The sequence below is a fragment of the Microcebus murinus genome, chromosome 2 (genome assembly GCF_040939455.1).
Source record: "Microcebus murinus isolate Inina chromosome 2, M.murinus_Inina_mat1.0, whole genome shotgun sequence".
NCBI lineage: Eukaryota > Metazoa > Chordata > Mammalia > Primates > Cheirogaleidae > Microcebus > Microcebus murinus.
The window spans coordinates 46,529,886-46,552,091 of record NC_134105.1 but is presented as its reverse complement, the minus strand read 5'-3'; the positions used below and the strand labels follow the sequence as shown (position 1 = coordinate 46,552,091).

Below are 22,206 nucleotides of genomic sequence, written 5' to 3'. Positions count from 1 at the left end.
ATTTCCCTGGGTTCCTACATCCTACAAAACCTTGACCTTTTGAACTCTAGTTTTGCCTATCAATAAAGAAAATTTTGGAGTCCAGAGGAAAGAGCATACTTTTGCACCGGGGTGATGAGGGAGTTTATAAAGGAGCTAACATCTTAATTTATGACTAACATAAAATTATCATTCGTCGAGGACTGATTGAGTACCAGGCTCAGTGCTCAATATTTTATGCATCCCATCTCGATAAGGATTATTTTTCTCATCTCACAAATGAGAACTTGAAAATCAGAGATGTGAAGTACGTTGCCCAAAGTCACACGACATGGAAGAATTTATAATATATGTGTGGTGGCTGATGCAGGCAAGCATTTAGAAAACATATTAACTAATATCATTATAAGATGAAGAAATGACTTAGGCATAGGTTTGGGAGTTGAATGACAGTACTTTTAAGATCTTTTCAAAGATGAAATTTCTATGATAATAACACATGTTATGGCTCCATGGTATAAAAAAAAGAGAAAAAAGATAAAAAAAAAACAAAAACCTTCACACTTCAACACAATAGCATTTGCTACATTAGCACAGGCTTCACATTTCAGCTTCCCTGTGGAGTCTGGTGAGATTTTCAACTGTACTCCCCTCCCCTTTACTATTTTATTTTTTATTGTCTTTTTAAAAAGAGAAAAGTCTGCTTGTGTTGATTATCTCTTATGACTCCCAAATAAGAACACGCTTTCATTTACTGAAATTAGATCCCCATTCACTGCGTTGGCACACTCTGGGCTGTCTTCTCCAGAGGGTTTAGGGCCTGTTCGATGGTGCACAGTTGGAAATTGGTGGCATTGAGCCGCTGCCAAGGCTGGCAGACCTTTAAAATGGCATCTGGTGACCTTTTGCTGAGCCCCCTGGGTCCTCCATTTGAGATTTTATGTTCTCAGCAGGGGTGTAATCCAAATCAAATGTGAGATCTGGTGAGCCAAAGTTACATGGAGGTGGGGCCGATGGGGATCCCTACATTGCTTTGGGCAGAGGATGCTACCAGACACCCTTGCAGTGTTTCTTTATAACCCTGAGACACTGAGCTCTAGCGGAGGCTGTTTCTAAAGGGCTGGTTTGCAGGAAGTGCCCACTGTGAGAGAGGGAACAATTGGACCCTTTTCTCCTCATTTATTTATCGCCCAGCAACACAGTAATCCTCCTTAATTGCTCTCCTTCCTGGATGACACTAAACTCTTCATGGCACCCCAGGAGCAGCAGCTGAGGTCAGGAGTACATATGCACAAGCTAGCTGTGCCTTGCTTCCAAGACAGTATTGATGGCTTTTTTTTTTCTTCCTTTGAAATGGCAAATTTCTATTTTCAGTAATATAGGTAGATAGCAGACAAGCCTAGAAGAAAGAACTGTGAGTTTGTGAACAACATAACGACCAATGTGTGTTGACGAGTAATTGTTTGTGCTAACCATAGACACTTACTGTTTCTCAGCTGCAGAGTCGTTTTCGTGATAATTTTTAAAGTGCTATGTGTTTTTTTGGGAAAAAAAAAAAACAGCTTTTACTTGAAACAGATTTAACAGTTATTTTTGGTTTTACATCTACTGTGGCTGTTTTAGAAGACAGGCAGATACATTTCACATTTCTTAAGTAATTCTGTCCTGAGACTGCCCGGGAAAGGATTTCGAAGGTGATTAAAGTAAAGATAATGTATCACCCATGCCTTCATCCAGAAGAATTATCTCTGACCCCTGACCATTTTTTGCCTTCACAACCTGCATTTCCTACGTTGGTTGCCTGCTCCTCTACTTTCTCTTCTTCACATAATCCGAAACGTCCATGGACCCTCCCTTAACTCTACTGGCAATAGGATCTGAGTTTGTGCAATCAGGTAGACTTAGGTTTAAATCCTGGCTCCAATACTGAAAAGCCATGTAGAATTGGGCAAATCTTATAAACTTTCCAAACCTTACTTTCTTCATCCTAAAATGATAATAAGATGAGCATCTGTTTATAGGGTTGATTTGAGGAATAAATAAACTAACATATGTAAATAACTACTGTGTGGCTGTCATGTAGTTAAATGTTCAGCAATACTATTATTATTTTTGTAACCACTGCAGACCATAGTTACTTCTCTTTCTTATAAACTCCAAATAGTACTGATTCTTGGTGACATTCATTTGGCTTTTTTTTATATACTAAGTATGTTTCCTAGTATTTATATAAATTTTATACCAATTAAACACTTATAGAAATATTATATATTTATATTTACATAGAAGTGCCCATGTCATAAGTCTATCACTCACTGAATTTTCACAAACATGAAATACCCATGCACCAAACACCTAGGTCAAGAAACAGAGGGCCCAGTATCCTAGAAGCCCCTTCATGCTTTCTTCTGTACTATAGAGCTCCCTGCAAAGGTAAGAACTATCCTGACTTCTAGAATCAAGTTTTACCTGTTGCTAACTTTGTTATTTATTATTTTTGGACAACCAAATGAAATAAGTTTCTTAAAGTCAGGGAAGATATAGTATATCTCTTCTTTCATTGCAAAAACTATTTGTCAAACATAAAATCTCCTTCTAATATTTCCACCTTGCACTATTATCATTTGACTACATTTGTCTGGCAAAGCCCCAGTCCTGGTGCCCCCCTGTCTGCCTTCTTTGCATGTGCATGAGGATGACGGGGTGCAGTGCCATCCACCCCCTCAGACTTATGCCACACAAATCCATGGTCTCCAAACCTAAGCGGCAACTCAGTTGGCCCAGCCAACCTGTCGTGTTTTTCTGATCAACTGTCTCTAAATGTAGGTGTCCATCAGAGTTCTCTCCTAGGCCTTATTTTCTTTTTGTGCTACCACTACTACCAAGAGGATGACTATAAGAAATAAGATTTGTCCTATTAAAGTCAACAAGTATTAGAATAATTATTTTATGCTCAGACAACATGATATACTTTAAAATAGATCCTTTCTCCTGTATCAATAATAATAGCTAGAATTTATATAATAGGTGACTTATAGGTGCAAAGCATAGCTACTTTGAAATTTATTTCTTATTATAAAATAACATTTTCTCATGTAGAAAATTTAGAATAATAATACTATAAGAGAAAATATGATATAATCTATTAGAGTGTCATGTAATACCCTGAGTTCTATAAGAGAGAATATGATATAATCTATTAGAGTGTCATGTAATACCCTGAGTTCTACCATCCAGAGATACTTACTGTGAACTTCTAGCATATTTTTCTAGATTTAACACACACACATTTTATATATATATATATATATATGCATTTTATATATTTGAGATAGTCATACTCTCCAGTTATTTTTATAACTAGACATTTACTTATGTCATTAAAATTATTCACAACTATCTTAATGGCTTCATACATTCCATCATATGAACACAGAATGAAATATTCAATATATCCAACCTACCATTAAATATTTAGAGATTTCAAATTTTTTCTTTTGCATTTTTTAATACACAGTCTTCAAAATTGATATATGTCCAAATGTTTCAACTTCCTGACTTCTAATATGTTTTCTCAGGTACCCCACTATGAGAATTATATCTGTTTTCTATGTTTAAAAATGATGCCTTGTTAGTCTTTGATTAGTAAGTCTTTAGATATTAAACAAGACTGAACAATTTAAAAAATTATTTTATTTGCACTTCTTTGAATTATTCCTACAGTTTTTTTTTTCTTTCTTTTCTCTTTTTGTTATTAAACTTCACTGGAAGACTGAGAGAAAAAGAAGTCTCAAGGTGGGGCAACTGAAGAGAAACAACAGAATTGGAGCTGGCAAACTGCTTTGACTTTCTTCCATTTCTGATGCTGAAAATACCTGTTAGATTTATAAGTAAGAAATGTGATAACCTCTAGGGTTCATTTTTCACATTGTTCATTATTTACAGTAAGGGTTTTGGAGCAGATGGATAGATTATCTTTATGAGTATGAGGAAGAGGGCAAGGGAAAAGACAAAGCCTGAGAAGCCAATAACATGGTCTTTCTACGGTAAATGATCCACAGACAAATAACCAATGTTTTCTTCTACATTCCACTGTTATTGAGTTACCATTGTTCATGCCACCAAACTAACACCTTCCATTCTTATGCCAGCCTAGCATGAGGAGACTGCTTGTGAGTAACAAAGTGCAAAATTGTTTCTTCACAGCAAGGAGAATGAGAACATGAAAACAGAAACTCAAAGAGTGCTCCAGAAACCCGTGATTGGTAATGCAAGCCTCCCCGCTCCTACTAACCTCACTGATGAGCAAACCAATTGTCATCCAGATGGTGGGGAAGAGAGCAAGCACCCAGAGAACATTCAGAAACCAGAGAACAACCAGAAACTTCTAACAGGCGCAAACAATAGCAGATTCCTGGATGGCAAAGTGAGTATCGAAAAAATACCCAAGTTTTCTTGGCAATGTATTAGGAAAACACAGATTAAAAACACAGGTTCATACAAACATACACTAGTGCAAAAGGTATTAATATATTTTGCATGAGATAGAAAATAGAACCATTTTTTTTTCAATATGAAAATGAATTTCAAGGTCATTTTGTACATTGCATCTTTGTTCACCCTCAGTTGAGCTGGTCATCCTACTCTGCCTGAGGCTAACTCAGTGATACTCAGTAATACAGTGATAAGTGTCACTATATATGCAAAGTTAGGGTGTGTTGGAGGGGAAGGGTCTGTCTGCTTTCATATTACAGGAAGAGATAATTTATTTTTAAAATCCAATGCAACCATGTCTAGATATCAAAAAATTATAGGCCCCAAACTGTCTTGATAGAAATATATATCACTGCATTCTGTTCACAATCAACCAAACAATCCATAACAAACTAACTTGATAATGATGAATCTGAATGATTAGTAATTTGTAATTAAAAAGCAAGTATAGCAGCAATTGAAAACTGGATCTAAACCAAGACAAAACTAATGATTCATTGATAACAAAGTACTATTTCCAAAATTGCTGAAATTGCAATTAAATGGATACACAGAGTAGGAGTTTTGCAATGCTGCCAAGCATTAAGCAACAGCCAGATATTTTAATAGAATACTGAATTAGAGCCTGCAATAAACTCTAACATAACTATTTTTAGTTTGTAATTTTAATAGCCTTTTCTAAATCACTGAGATGCTAGCTAGTCTGTAGTCATATGAGAAAATGAATGCCTATGGATTTATGATCTTTTGCTAAGAACCATACAAAGGATTATAATTTTGAAGTGGTTAGCAGACCATATACGGACTCCAGGCTGCACTCTGCAAGGTCTAATCGAACACTGAAGTCCAGAAACAAAAATGATTTGCCCAAAAGGTTAGTGGCACAGTCTGAGCTGGAACTCAGGCCTCCTAGTCCCCAGTTGATGTGTTCTTTTGCCTTTCCCATGGTGAATCCTTGAATTTAGGGCTTTGTTAGAGCAGGAGATAATACATCTGTAGAGGCGAAATAATCTAGTATGAATTTAAAGACCACTGAGTTTTTACCCTAATTTTGACTCTGGCATTAATATATTTGTTGTTATTTTGCTCCCCAAGAATGACCTTGGCAATAATATTATAATTATAAAATAGTTTATTGTTGACTGGTTGCTTTCGGGCAAATTTTATTATTTGCTCATTGCAATTAATGCTGTGAGGTAGATGTCACTGTTATTTCTGTCACTGTAACATAGACGATAAAACTGAGACTCGGAAAGTTAAAGTGACTCAAGTGTGCTGATACAATGTTTGCCCAGGTTTTCTTTCTTTTTCCCCCTTTACTTACATTTTTATTGGTCTTTCTAAATATAAAATATTACACAATCAGGTAGATATTTTGGGAAAATAGGAGAATATAAATAAGAAGAAAATAAAACTCAACTAAAGAAAACTAGTGGCTTTCTTTCCCTTTCGTCCCTTTCTTTCTTCCATGCACAGATACATAATGAGAATCATTATGTCCATACTCTCTGTTATCCCACTTGATTCACTTCACATCAAGAATTCTCCTCTTGGCATGAAAAAAAATTCATCCTACACATCCTCTTTAATGGCTGTGTGTGAGCCACACTCAGAACTAACACTTAGATAGCATTTACTATGTGCCAGGCGCTATTCTGAGCACCTTGCTTCTATTAACTAATTTACTATTCCCAAGCACCCTAAAGGGTAGGAACTTTTATTATCTTCAGTTCATGGATGAGGAAACTGAGAAACAGAGAGGTCAAGTGCCCTTCCAAAGTCATAAAGCCGAGAAGTCGCAGAGCCATAATTCAAGCCTGGGTTCTAGGTCCTTAATTACCAAACTGTATCCGTTCCTTTATACAGGCATAACATGGTTCATTTAACAAATCCCTTATGGGCATTTAAGCCATTTCCAGTTTTTCTCTTATGCATGGAAGTCTGTTTCTTGACAGTCCTCCTAACACATCAAGCTGCCCATTCCTGCCATGGACTCTGCATTTGCCATTGTCATGGGTAGAATGTTCATTGGGTAAACTGTTCTTGAACTTCCATGAACTGGGTTATTTGCCAGCTCTGTGGTCCCTGAGGGAGATGATTTTCCCCTCCCCTCCCAGGACTCAGTAGGGTTTCTGGGGGGAGGCTCAGCGGGGCTAACACACAGCCACCAAACACAGGCAGGCCTTGTGGGAGGTGCGGGGACCGACTAATTGGTTCTGTCTGCTGGGCGGGCATGTGGTGCTGGCCTGCCAGATGGCAGACACAGTTTCCTGGTACAGAGACCCTCATTACCACCTTGACTAAGTGGTAAGTGGAATCCTGCCGCAATTACAGAAGCACACCAATCAGAACTCCTTCTAGATCCTTATCACTCACACATAGATGAAAATAAGCTTTCCTGCCTGGGATGTAACAAGCAATCTGGACTGGCTGAACTGGCTCCAAAAGAGAAGTTGCTGATACAGACTGAGCTAACATGGGTGAGGATGGGCAAGTATGAAACTCTTTCCCAAATTACAGAGTAAGTTTGAAGAGTATTGTTGGTAGGAGGGAAGGAAAGCTGAAAATGTTAAGAGAATCCATGATTTTATGTCTATGAGAATAGGAAGATACCTTAGAAATCAACAAATACAATCCTTCCTTTCACAAAGAGAGGCTCAGAGAACTGAAATGGTTTGTCCAAGGTCTTACAAGAAAACAGCCTGGCTCTTCTGATACCTAGCCCAAAGATCTTTTTGCCTCCAAATTCCACTCCTTATGGGTAAGTTTTTGGAAAAAATATATATTGTTTATATTGTTTCTCAGAAGCATTAGTTCTGCCTTCTCTCAGAAGAATAAAAAAGAATGTGTGACTAGCAACAAACTAGCAACAGTAGCATAGTTTCAAAAATAAAATTAGAGTGTTTCTTTTCTTCTTTTTTTTTTCCATCTGGCAGCATGAAAATGAAAGTGTTAGTGCTTTCATTTTAAAATAATCATCACAGTTGATTGGGAGGGTAGTCTTTTCAAATCTCTTTCACAGGTTTTGTCTTGTTCTTTCTTCACAATAGCCCTGTGAGATAGTTAAGAGGCACATGATGTTATCCTCATAATTTTATAGATGAATAGACAGATATCAAGGACATTTCCACTTGGCTGTGCATTTGTAGCTCTGATTCAGTATGTCCAAGGCAGAACCTTTGCTCCTGCTCTTCTTCTTGTAGTCTATGCTTCACTGAATGGTCTCACCACTCTCCCAAGTGCACCAGCAAGAAACCTGGGCATACTTTCCTCCTCTCCCTCCCTGACGTTGATATCCAACCAAACACTTCCTTCATGTCTCTCAAAATTCCCTCTTCCTTTTGTTTCCTCTGTCATCACTCTAGTCAGACCACCATTCTGTCTCACCAGGGAGATTTTAATTGTCTTCCAACTGACTTTCCTGTCTTTCAACTTCCTTTTTTGTATTGGTCAGCTATTGTAATAAATACTTCTGTATAATCAATCACCCCACTACTCAGTGGTTTATAACAATAATCATTTATGGGTACATCTATAGATGTGAGCTAAGGCAGCTTTTATTTTTCTCAGTTGGGCTTGTCTGGGCTTGGCTCCAAACTGTGGATTTGGTTCAGGTATGCTCTGTGTTTTTCTTTTTGTTCTGAATCCAGTGAGCTCCTCAACGCATGTTCTTCTCATGGTGATAGAAACTATTCAAGAGGACAAACTCAACCACAAAAGTACATTTTAAGTCTTTGCTCGTGTCACATCCACCATCATCCCATTAGTCAAAGCAAACCACGTAGCAAAGCGTAACACCACTAAAAGAGCAGAGATATGTATGCTACCTCTGTTAGGAGAAACTTAAAGACCACTAAACAAGTGGTGGCTCTCCTTAAAGCACATAAAAATTATTGCTAAATCCCCATTGCCCTAGTATAAAATTCAAACTCTTTGACTTACCATTCTACCCCCCAACTCTGTCTGTTCTCTATTTCTCTCTCATCCCCACCTTTCACTAAACTGAAATTATCATCTATAAATAGAGTTCTGTTCCCCTTTACCTCCCATCCTTTGCCCATGCTATTCCTTTTGGGTAAAATTCTCTTTCCTTCATCTTTATTTGATTAACTCCAAATAATATGAAGATCTCAACTGAGATATAAGCTCTGCTAAGAAGCATTACTGTCTGATTTTTAAGACTGAGGTAAATTCCTTTCCTAATGTATTTCTAAATGAATCTGTGCGTACTCCAATAGTGGATGTTGTCCTCCTATTAAAATAGGCTGTTTCCTTATCTGTCTCCTTCAACAAGTCTGTAAGTCCCCTGAGAACAAGAATGAGGCTTGTTCATTTTTGTTTTCAAAATACCTATCTCTGGATACTAACCTGAAGCCAACATTTAATTTAATGGGCAAATACTAGAGGCTTTCTCATTACAGTATGGAAGAAGTCAAGAATACCCACTATCTCCATTGGTTTTTAATGTTATGCTGGAGGTATATGCCAATGCAATTAAACAGAAGAAAGAAATTAGAGGCATAATACTTAGAAAAGATGATAAGATTATATATCTTAAATCTTGAAACAGCTAATGAGAAAACTATGAAAACAATAAACAGAATTTGGCAAACCAGAAAATTATAATATCAATAACACAAATTAATGGCATATATGTATATAACTAGATAGAAGATAAAATGGAAGAAAATGCATAATTTACAATAACAACTAAATGCACAACTAAATTAACTAAATAAATAAATCAAATGCCAGGGCATAAACTTAACAAAAAATGTCCAGACCTTTATGACAAAAAATACAAAGCACTCCTGAAAGACACTGTCCAAGGGTAGATTTGGACAAATGGAAAGGCATGCTATGTTCTTGTACAAAAAAAGATAATATCATCAAGATGTCAATCCTCCCTGAGGTAATTTATAAATCTGATGAGATTCCAACAAAAATAGTATTATATTTTTGTTTCGTTTTGTTTTGCAATGAGCCAAATTGATTATAAAGTTAATTTGGAATAACAAACAAGCATGAATAATCAGGAAAACTCTGAAAAGAAGAGCAATATGGGTAATGGGTAAGATACCATTACCAGATGTTAAAACATAAAAGTTTCCATATTTAAAATAGTGTGGTTTTGGCATATGAATAGATGAAAGACCAATGGAATTGAAAGGAAAAATCTGGAAATAGACATAATGGCATATTGTAATTTTGTTTATGAAAAAGGTGATGTTGCAAATTAGTAAACAAAAGATGGATTTTTTTAATCAGATACTGGGATTATTGGATAGCCACAAGGAGGTTTTAAATTGTGTTTATTCCTCATATACCATACATATATAGGATACATTACAAATGGATCAGAGATTTAAGCATAAAAAAATAAAACTATACAAGTTGTACAAATAAAACTTGATGATTTCCTCTATTATCCGTGATAAGAGGAAACTTTCTTAACTATGATTCAAACAGCAGATACAATAAGAAACAGAGTGATAATTGTCACCATACACACATGGCCAGAATCACTGTAAACAAAGTATGTAAACACCTGACAAACTGGAGAAAAAAATCTGCAACTTGTATCACAGACAAATATATCCCTCATCTATAAAAGCTTCTTTCTAAAAATGGAGAAGAAAAAAGACAGTAAACTATCAGAAAAATGGGCAAAATATATTAATAGGCAGTTCGTAGAAAAATAAATATAGATGGGCCTTAAACATATCAAAAGATGTAGCCTCACTCTTAGTGAGAGGAATGTAAATTCATTCTACCCTGAGATACAATCTCTCATTGGCAAAATCCAGGAAATTAACAACATACTTTGTTGGAAAGCTACAGATACTCCGCTACACTGATGGAGGAAGTTTCAAATGGAACAACCACTTTGAAAGGAAATTTCACAAAACTTATCAGAACTACATTTGCTTTATTTTTTGACATGAAAATCTCACTTTCAGAAATCTTTCACAAAGACACACTCAAAAAATATTAAAATATTGTTACAGAAAGTATCCATTATAACACTACTTGTTATACCAAAAAACTATAAACAACCTAAATGCCCATCAATAAGTGACTGGTTGAATAAACTAAGGTGTATGTACATCCATACATGGAGTACTTTGAAACTATAAAATGAAGAGTATGTATCATTGTATGCAGTAATCTAACTAGATAAATTATTAATTTAATAAAAATGAGGTAGAGAAAAGTATGTAGATTACTCTACCAGGTGTCTATCTCTTTATCACTCTATAATCATCTGCCTATCCCTTTTTTTTTAAATGATGGAATTAATTAAGAACTTTTTAAAAAATGGTTATCTATTGGAGATAGATGAAACATGATAGAGGAATCAAAAATAGAAACTTCTCTGAATAAATCTTATTTTGTAGATTTGGCTTTGCAACAGCATAAATATTTTACATAATTATAAAACAAAATTAAATGTTAAGAAAACCAATTCCTAAAAATCAAAAACAACATAAAATACATCTGGTTTAGTTAACTATTACAAATCGCCCCCAAACTTAGCAGCTTAAATCAATAAACATGTATTATCTCACGATGTTTCTTTCTTAGGGACAAGAATGCAGGAGTGGCTTAAATGAGTGGCTTTCTCATGTAAGCCACTCCTCAAGGTCTCTCATGAAATTTCATTCCAGATGTCATTCAGGGAGGTTTGTCCAGGGCTAGAGGAACCACTTCCAAACTCAAACTCACTCACATAGCTATTGCCAGAGGTCTATGTTACATACTGGCTGTTGCCAAAGGTCTCAGTTTTTTCCATTTGGGCCCCCTCTAGGGCTGCTCATGGCATGGTAGCTAGCTTCCCAAAAAGTGAGTGATCCAAGAGAGAAAAAGAGAGAGAGAGTGCACACCAAATAGGAAGCTGCAATATGTTTTATAGTCTCATCTCAGAAGAGACATACCATCACTTTACAGTATGGTGTTGGTCACATAGACTAATCCTAATTAAATGTTGGGGGATAGGAGACATAAAATGGGAAGCAGGGATCACTGGAGCCACCTTGGAGACTGGTTACCACATGAACCTAACTATGCTTTAATTGACAATAAAACCAAACAGAGTGGAACTACTGTAAATTACTTTAAAACATAATATCTTCTCTTGTATGTCCCTGGTGAGATATTTACTGTATGGAAAATATTTTGTGAAAACATATCTTCCAATATTTTCAATAACTTTTATGTTGATATTGTTATTCTGTAGTGTGATACAGCATGTGAATAATTACCTTGGTGGTTTTCACATTGCTGGTGAAAGCTTGGTGATGAGTACATGGAGCTTCATGTTATCATTCTCTCTACATGTGCCTGTGTTTGAAGTTTCCATCACTAAAGGTTACAATGTAAATAAAACACAAATTTGTACAAATATAAACAAAATAATCAAATGATTCACTTATTGTACTAATTTGTTCAAAGCATATATTAAAATCATATATTACATACACTATCAGTTTGAAAATATTCCTTTTTTTCAATTTTACATTTCTTAAAAAATCTTATCAAACCTTTTACTTGCATCTTTCTCATGGTTGTCTCCCTTATCACTAACACCCTATTTTGAGCTATTTAACAGGTTTCTAGAACACATCCAGACCTTGGCCTAAGTTGTTTAAGAAATAGAACTTTTCAAATCTGCATTTGATGCTATCTCTGGAAATATTTCCTCAAGCCCCAGCTACCCACTGCACAATATTAAGACAATTTGTCATGTTCACTTGTTTTGGAGGAGAGTGTTCATGACTTCCACAACATAACCACTTACAATTAGTTTTACTTATAAGCATCTTAAAAACGTATTACACTTCCAACTCTTGCAAGTTCCCACACCCCAAGAGGAGGTACTAAATCTGTGTTAGATTTCCATGCTTCATTTGTACCAATTCTTTTAGGCAAATATCACAAAAATAGCATTGAGCTGAGTTACTTCAGGCTGTTGTGTCATTCCTCAAGCAGTATTCTGTGACCCTATGTAAACCAAATGAAAGAAACCTATATGTAGTATCTGAGATTTTTCAGGTGCTCTGGCAAATCCTAAGGTCACAAACATGGTGAATCTTGACCAAAATTTCCCATTTTATCTTTTTTAGCACTTGGAGACAGTCTTGACTTCTGAGAAACCAATATCCCAGGGTGATTGACATCTGGAGCCCAGCATGCAATTGGCCTGAACCAATGTACCAAGAGCTCCTTACCATTTTCCAACACAGTTCCTCTAGGCATTCAACAGATTCAGTATTGTTTTTGATGCTAGGCATCAGCAGAGTACAAGACTCCTGGTCCACATGGAGATCATATTATAAGAGAGAAATACACAAACAACAAAAACATAGTTTTAGAATTTGCAAAATATTGAAAATACATGACATCCATTCTTCACAGCATTCCTAGGCATACAATATATTATCCTCTTTCCATAGGTGAGACCATAAAATTTTGCCTGTAATGTCTAGGCCAAAAGACTATGAGGATAGGGGCCATATCTGTCTTTTTTCACCTGTATCTATAGTGCTGGTGATAAGGGCACTCCATACATTTTGGTGTTTAAGTGAGAGCAAAGGAGCATAAAGGACACCTTGACACCATAGCAATAATGAAGGGTTGATAATGTTTCTTTCTTTAGAACACCATCAGATAGAAGCATATCAATTCTCAGAGACAAAAAATGTGTGGCTGTAAGTGGAAATATTTTATGTTGCAAATATATATAATGTCCTGAAATCAACATGTCTGAAAAGCTTAACCAAATATTTTGAAGAGTGAAATTGCTCTGTGGGCTGAATGTTGAATCTCTCTCATCATAGGGTAGTAGTGCAAAGCAGGGTTCAAATCTTGTCTGCACAGTTTACTAGAGAATAAGTTTTAGACAAGTCTGGTCTAATCATTGCTGTATTAAAAACATTTCAATGGCTCCCCATTGCCCTCAGAATAAAACATAGGATGCTAACAAGACTGAAAGTTATTCACTGTCTTTCTCCTCCCTGTCTGTCCAGATTTATCTTTTGCCTTTCCCAAAAGTTAAACTATGTTCTGAAAGTATCCATCTCTCTCCCTTCACAGGTAGACATGCTCCTTTGAAGTTTTCTATATCTAGTTCTCTTTTCCTGTAACTTTTTTTCTTCTCTTCTTCTCCTCTCCACTTAATTAGCCTATGCAAATCCAAATCTGATTTGCTTTGCTAGCTTAGACTTATAAGCCATTGCTGTCAAACCTGGACCACCAAGTCTAGGTCAGGTGGACCCATGGATTGTTCTAAGAGTGGCGCTTACCACCCCTTACTGTACTGCCACGGTGGTTTGCCATGCCTCCCATTATCTGGATGCTCTGTGAGAGCAGGGGCCCAATCTGTCTTGTTCACTGTGCGACCTATCACGGTGCCTAGCCCTGACTAGGTAAGCCATAAATATTTCCTAAATGAAGCCATAAAGTTATTACATCTTAAATAAAGCAATAAAGTTATTACTTCCTATCTCATATTAAGAGTTAAATTGAATGACTTGAGCAAGGCACCCATGTGGAGTCCTGTAAAAAGTATGTGCCAAATAAATAACTTTTGTGATTTTTATGCCTATTCTGGAACTCTCTGTCATTCCCGCCTACTCTGCCCACTCTAAAGAGCCTCTTGGTCTTTCCTTAAAATGCTCATGACCACAAAGCATCTGCAGGCTGCTATCCATACTGATAGGCTATTCAAGGTGACTATAACTGAGTACAGACACTCAGATTCCAGGCAGTCCTTCTGATCATGCCACCTTTCGATTACTTGATATTAAGAATAACCATATGCCTCGATTTGTGGCCAGAAATTTGTTTTAATCAGATATGTTAAGGTGACAGACATGGAGATAACTGCCTTTGAGAGAAGAGTTGATTACATGTTTCCCGATAGAAGAGGCCATGCCACCCCCTGCAGGGTCACATGGGAAAGCACCAAGTCTGGTCTGAAGGCAGGAGAGGATTGAGAAAGGGAAAGCGCAGGCCATGACCCTATTATTGTGGAGTTTCCATGGGAAAGGCAAGGCAGGGTAGGGTAAGCAGCTTGGGATGGCTAGTTTGAATAATTCCACCAGGCTTTGGGGCATAGAGGCTGTTCCTAGTTGTTTGGAACCTGGTCCAGGGTTGATTTAGGGCAGGGGAGAATTGGCTTGGTGTGTGTATTATATAAAGAAGATGGGTGGGGTCACTGCCCTTTCTGAACCTCCTAATTAGAACAGCCTAAGAATCTGGTAATCATAAGATAAGAATCTCTATTAAGAACCCCACATTTGCCTACAAACACCTTATGTTCTACCTATTATTTTGTCTTCTTGCCCACAAAAGACAGTATCTAACTGCAAATATATTTTTCAATCATGTGTTAAATGCATAATGCTGAAATTGGCTTTGAGGCAAGCTTTCTTCATTGGGGATTAGGTGACTCAATGACTACATGGGCTGAAGTTCATTTAGAACTGGGAATATCTTTACAGGAATTGGTTGGCTCACTCCTATTCTCCCTTCTTTCCTCTTTTTCTTCCCTTTCCCCTCTCCTGCTCCACGCTTCCATTTGTCTTTTGTTTCTTTTTTAAATATTTTAATTTTTAAATAGTATGGGTACATAGTAATTGTATATTTTTATAGGATACATGTGATGTTTTGATACAGGTATATATTATGAATTAATCAAACCAGGGTAATTGGGGTATCTGTCAACTCAAGCATTTATCATTTCAATTCCCATTCAGGCAAATGGCCATTGCAGCTCTGTACCAACCGGAGACCAGTCCCTATCCTACGTGCATGGCCTCCCCAGGAGAAGGCTTAGAGACTGGTCCTTGGAACAGATGGTAAGCAGTGGCTCCAACCAACCTGAGGTGTGTATACTAAGAGTTGGTGTGTTGTTTTCTATTGAGGATGAAGGGGTATTATTTGTTGACTGTATATTTTGATGTGGTACAAATGATAAGACAGTCCAAGGATGGACTAATGGATACCAGACTGTATGTCCAGTCTGTGTTCCAGAAAGCTTCCCTGGGGAGTTCACAGGCAAACCCTAAACATCTCAACTGAATTTCTAACCTCCTCCACCTACTTTCTTCCTCTTCTATGGCTCCTAAGCTCAGGCAGGGCCCTTGTGCCCCCAGTTAACTCAGATAGGACCTGGGTATTGTCTTTATCAGCACCACTAGCACTTAAACTCTTACAACTAGTGGGCCTCTAAGATTCATTTTCTAAATTCTCATACCATCTCAAAAAAATTACTTTGTAAAATATAGATGATGTACATTAAAGCGCTTTGACCAGAGTATGCACTGTGAAAAAATTTGCTTTCTTTCTTCTTCTGGAGGAAGAGATCTGAGACATTGTAAGCTCATGAATGCACCACCAGACTAAATCCTCACCTTCAGTGCCACCAACTTACCCCATTCTAGGCCAGGCCTGAAAGTGATGCTCTGACACCAGCCCCAGTCCACTTCTGCCTCCCTGCTTGGTCTTTAGCCATCCTGTTGTAGTGCCCTGTTCTTTGTTTTTCCTTGTTGTATTAGGATATTGGCCCAAGGTCAAGTGGGGCAAGAAAAGAAGACACTTTTCTTCTTGCCTTGGTCAGAAGAGAGCTCAAGTCACATCCTTTGAGTCCCAGCTTATTAGATAAGCTTCTAAAAGAGCTGAAGATCCTGGACCCCATCTCTTCGGGATGTCTTCTCCAGTCTCAGCTGAGCCGCCTCTTCTTGAGGCATGGAGTCCCTCTCCAGCTGCCAACGGTCAAGATCCTTTGCCAGAGATTTTCTAGGAGGGGCTCTCCTGAAATGGTATAGCCATCTTGCCATGTTAAGTGTGGGTTCTTCTTATTTCTATTACTTATACCTGCGAGGGTAATAGAATTAAGAGGTTGCTCCTTTCTTGAAAATGACCTTTACTATTGACTCCCAGGATAAAAAGCTTATTTATATTCAAATGTGGTAATTACTAATTAGAATAGACTAGAATAGAAAATAGATTTATTTAGGTCTGCCACAGCACTCCCTCGGGCAACAGAGTAAGATTCTATCTCAAAAACAAACAAACAAACAAACAAACAAAAATAAATAAATAAAACACAGAAAAAGAGATTTATTAGGTCTCTTAGCTCTGTTGAATTTCTCTTTAAAGGACTTCTCTGTCTGAATTGTCATTGTCCTCTCTTAACACACATTAGGTAGTTACAGAATTGAGATTATAGGCCCACTTGGGTCTATCTAGGAGCTGGTTCAGTCTGTGGCCCCGAGGTAAGAATGGAGAACTGAACTAAGATCTCCTACATGTCATCACAGTTTTCTGGAGAGTTAGAAGTGAGAGGTGTCTCTGAAATACAATTCACTACCACCATTTCACTGATAAAGAAACTGAGGCCCAGAGATTGTCAAGGAACTTGCTCAGGGTACCCAGGGAATTAATGGCAGATCCGAGGCTAAGACATAAGTTCCCCAATAACAAGACTGGGCTCTTTGGGCACTGTATATCCCAACCTCAAACCTGTGGCTGAATACAAAGTGTGGTCCAAGTGTAACCAAATTTAGGGAGCCAGAGGAAAATACCCTAAAACAGGAAGAAGTAATAGCAAAGGGAAAATCATTAATGAGCAGGTTTCAATAGCAAGGCAATAGACAGAGTACATAAACCTCAGAAAAGAAGGCCTGGGCTTTAATCCTAATTCCACCAGCATTAGCTCTTTGATGTGGGGCATACTCCACTTGATTTCTCTGATGCCTCAGGGATCTCACTTGGAAAACCAGGCCAAAACAAAACTCACAGACATAGTCTCGGGATTTAGTAATCTGATAAATGGAAACTAGTTGAATTAGTTGCATATTTATAAGAAGTATTTAGCAATACAACGTCAACTTATTAGTGCAACCTATATGAATCTTCAGTTTGACCAAATTTTCTGGCCTGAGACCTAGTTTCTACCAGGGACCCTCTGTAGCCTCCAGTCCCTCTTCTCCCCTTCCATTACCCTGGACCTATCTGCCCACCAGAGACCCTACAATTTTCGTCCAGCCCAGCCATGGAAATGGATGGCATTCCTTCAGTCCTTTCCAAGGTAGAAAAAGGGTCTTGGAATTTTTCACCTAGCCGAATAAATTCTTGTCTTCATATTATCTGAATATATTGGCTGAATACATCTACATATATCTGAATATATATCTGCTGAATACACCTAATATAAAATAATATAAGCAATGTGAAAAAGAATGAGAAAGAGAGAGGGGGAGAGAGAGACAGGCTAGAGGTTGAGTTATGCTGTAGTTAGCAACCCCAAAATTTTAGTGGCTTAAAACAACAAAAATTTATTTTTCATTTATATTATATTTCCATAGAGTCAGCCACAGGCCCTTCTCAGCACTGTAGTTCTCTTAGTTCCGGGACCCAGGCTGATGAAACTGCCACTCTAGGATATTTTTGGACATGATGGCAGAGAGGAAAAGAGAGAGCTCTGAAGGGTCTTATGTCGGCAGTTTATCCTTAACCCAGAAGTGGCGCGCATCACTTCTGCTCACAAATCACTGGGCAGAACTGGTCACATGACCATACCCAACCACAGGACAACCAGGAAATCCAATTTTATCCTCTGTCTACAAGGGAGAATAATAGGAATATTTGGTATAAAGCACTAGTGATTGTGAGCCTGTATTTTTAAAGTGGTTTTAAAAAGGTTTAATGGTAAAAATTTTCCAAATACACTTTTATTTCAATGGGCCTGTTTTGCTAACATGTAAATTAATGAAGATATTTTATTTTCTATTTAATTTTCAGGTGAATTATGGAAATCTACTCTTATTTTTAAAAGGTGCAGCTTCAGATAATCCACAGCAAAACAAAACAGTTGTGGACAGCAATCTGAAGAAAACTGAGAGTCGCAGAAATCACAGCCAAAGGTGTTTTTCTCCCTTTTGTGGGCACATTGTTTCTAGATGTTTTAGTCAGTTTGGATTGCTATAAAAAAGTACCATAGACAGGGGTGGCTTATAAAGAACAGAAATTTATATCTCACAGTTCTGGAGGCTGAAAGTCCGAGCTCAGAGTGCCAGAATGCTGATGAGGGATCTCTTCTGGGTTGCAGACTGCTGACTTCTTGCTATGTCCTCCTGTGGCAGAAAGAGAGCAAGCTAGCTCTCTGGCCTTTCCTTATTAGGGCACTGCTGCGGTTTGAATGTGTCCCCCAAAGTCCATGTGTTAGAAACTTAATCCCCAATGCAACAGTGTTGGGAGATAGAACCTAATAAGAGGTGCTTAGCTCATAGGGCACTGCCTTTATGAATAGATTGTTATTACCAAGAAAGTGGGTTTGTTATAAAAACAGGTTCAGTTCTAGCTCTTGCCCTCTCTTGCTCTTCCACTTTCCACCATGGAATGAAGCATCAAAAAGGCCCTCATCAGATGTGAGCCTCTCACCTTGGACTTCCCATCCTCCAGAACTGCAAGAAATAAATCTCTATTCTTTATAAATTACCCATTCTTGGGTATTCTGTTATAGCAGCACAAAATAGACTGACACAGGCATTAATCTCACTCATGAGGGATCTACCCTCATGATTAATCACCCCCTAAACCAACACTCTGCCTTCTAATACCATCACATTGGGATTAGGATTTCAACGTATGAACTTCAATGGAAAGGGAGACAAACATTTAGTCTATAGCACTAGATTTCTAGAGTTGGCAGGGATCTGGGAGGCATTCACTTTAAAACCTCACCCAATGCAGAATCACTTTGCTCTTCACCAACACTTGGCTTATGCTTAGATTTCTCTCTCTCTCTCTCTCTCTCTCTCTCTCTCTCTCTCTCTCATACATGGGCCAGCATAGAAAGTTATTTGCAGCAATTGCATATGTTTCTTAACATCAAGCATGTGTCTTTTTATGAAGTTGCTATGTGAAAATGAAAGAAACCTCATTACGAAATAAGAAATGATTATATATGGGTGTAGAGCTCATCTATAAAGTGTGATTCCAGAAATATGTTCAGTCGGTGAACTCCTGGGTTACAGGCACTAAGAAAGAAAGGTTTGCGGTACAAGAATCAATAATTCCTTCATAAAATCACAAGGGAAAGAAATGACTCAGAATAAAAATAGCATGTAAGGAATATCATTAGAGATGAAGCACAGTGATATATGACATTCTCCATGTTCACCAGGAAAAGTGACACATTGCAATGGTTAGTAGCATAGACTCTGTTGCAGAACCCTGGGCTTAACTCTCATCTCTGCCACTTAGTGGCTAAATGAGTTTGGCACTTCACTTAACCTCTCTGTGCTTCCATTCTCCAACTATAAAATGGGGATAATGGGCTTCACTTCACTTCATTGATCTGTAAGAGTAACTGAGTTAATAAATGCAAAGTTCTTAAAAACAGTGCCTGGTACCTAGTAAGTGCTGTATAAGTGCTATTATTATTTTTAAACTATCCTTCCAAAAAACCCTCTTTTCAGTTACAAATAATGTGATATAGTGTTGAGAGCTATGGCATTAGAATTATGTGCCTCACTCTAGGAAAAAGGTATCATTTCTTGGAAAAATATCCTTGGGCCAAGTGCTTGAATTGATTCCCTTCTACAATGGTGCCCCTTTAGACTTTGATACTTCATTCAACAAATATTCATTGAATATAAGCTGCTTGCCAGGCTCACTTTGCTGGACACAATGAATTCCGTGGTTAGTAAAGCCCAGTCTCTCTTTTTAGATCTCATAGTCCAAAGAAAATGATACTGACATGTGAGGGCTCCAGTCAAATGTCACTCTGGGAGCCACTGTCCTACTGAGAGCCATAAGCTCTAAAAATTTTTACTCGTCAGCCACCACTCTTCACATAATAGATAATGAAGTGTTGGCCCTGAGAGGTGAACACAGAGCCACTCAGTGGCAGGTATGGTCTTATGAGTCCTACGCAGGAAGCCTTTGCTGATCCCTAGATGAGGGCATAGCTCTTTGTTATCTGGCCCCTCCACAACAGTCACTGTATTTGTAATTATTTATTTACTATTTGGGGTTGGGAATGGTGTCTGTTCTGGCCAGCTCTGGGTCTAACATAGTTCCTGGCATATGAGGGATGCTCAATAAATATTTTGAAATGGAATTGGCACCCCAATTATCTAAAGAGCTCACATCACTTCACTTGCAGGGATACCTAGATATCTGCTCTGTAGAAAAGGTGCATAAAGAGATCATTTTGAGCTCATCATAGAATGTCCTACTTTATAGAAACCAGACAGTATATTTGTAAATGCAGGACCAATGGCCTGTAATAAAGCAAGACTCTTTGTTAGTTAATGTGCTGCTCAGGAAAATCCCCTTCCCATGTTCTGTCAGGTAGAGCTAAATAGGGTAGCTCTGTGATGTTTTAAAAGGTTCCAACATCGCCAGTGGCAGCAAGGGTGGCAACAGATCTCATCTAAGTTAGGCCAGATAAAATGAACTCCTGCAACAGACTTTCCAAGAAACCCCGCCAGCTGCAGTAAATGGGTTCCATACAACACCTTCCCATACGGTACTCAGTGTACTGAACCAGGGCCCAAAGCCTCATGAGTTTCTGCCCCCCAGGAGCTGGCATTGCAAGAAAAGAGGAAGGAAAACTTCTGATTCAAATCTGGGACAGAGACATCTGATTGGCAGGGTCTGGGTCATGTGCCCTAGCAGCAAAGAGATGCTGGTAAAGAAATAGCTGGCATTCTACTACAGTGACAAGTGGACTCTGTCTCATGAGCTGAAGAACTATTTGGAAATGGGAAGGGAGTGTGGAAGCTGAGGATCAAAGTAAAGACACATATCCATTACCCCTTCCCTCTACCAAACTTTTGGAAAATATTATATATTATTAAGTAGTTCAGAATAGTATAATTTGGGGCCAAATCCTGTGTAAGAGTCACAGAGCCAGAAAAAAAAGAAGAAGAAGAAGAAAGAAAGAGAAGAATGTGACCTTAAAAAAAAGTTATATATATCTGAAACTAATCAGTTCCAGGTACTGTACAAGATCTCTAGGGAATAGTAAGGGACAAAACAGACTTGGCCTCGTAGAGCACTCTACCAGGGAAGGCAGACTTTAAACAATAACTAAGTAGACAGGGATGCGATTACAATCATGGGGAGACCTACTAAGAAAGAGAACAGGGTACTATGGAAGAATATATCAAGCAAGGGTGTGTTAGAACCATACATGAGGGCCAATTATGCATACCTCTTCCCAACTCCTTACAGAGATGTCACATTTGAAATCAGCCGTGGTGGGAGTATTTACACCATGGAAATGGGCAATACAACAAATTAGGGCTTTGTCTTGGAGAGCTGGTTGTTAAAGATTTACTAGCACACCACTGAAAGGAAACCAATTTAGATGGGTAGAGGTTTGGGGAAGTCATAGACTGGACCTCTGGGGAATTCGACATTTAGGTTGAGGCAGTGGAAAATAAAAAAATCTCCAAAGAGGAAACAATAGTTCAGCTGGATATGCAGGGACAATAAATTTGACTGTTAAATGAGTAAACATCTCAAATTAGTTTCATAAAATAAATGATTATAACATTTTTTCACTGTTGTTTTTTACCTATTATTTAAAGTAACAAGCCAGTTAGATAAATCATTTTAATAATTACATACATTTCCATGCTAGACTATAAGTAAATAATTACTCCCAAACATTGCTGGGTTTTCAGATATGAAAAGCAGAGTCAAGGTTAATGCAGA

General features: G+C 37.8%; 1 protein-coding gene across 1 annotated transcript in view; it reads left to right on the top strand.

Annotated features, from left to right (window-relative positions):
- The window catches only part of C2H1orf87 (chromosome 2 C1orf87 homolog), a 71,904-nt gene that overhangs the window by 11,152 nt on the left and 38,546 nt on the right, over nt 1–22,206 (top strand). The window contains exons 3-6 of the mRNA XM_012785150.2: nt 4,186–4,405; nt 15,231–15,359; nt 16,032–16,295; nt 18,280–18,401. Coding sequence (XP_012640604.2) covers nt 4,186–4,405; nt 15,231–15,359; nt 16,032–16,295; nt 18,280–18,401 — 735 coding nt within the window. The remainder of the gene's footprint in view (nt 1–4,185; nt 4,406–15,230; nt 15,360–16,031; nt 16,296–18,279; nt 18,402–22,206) is intronic.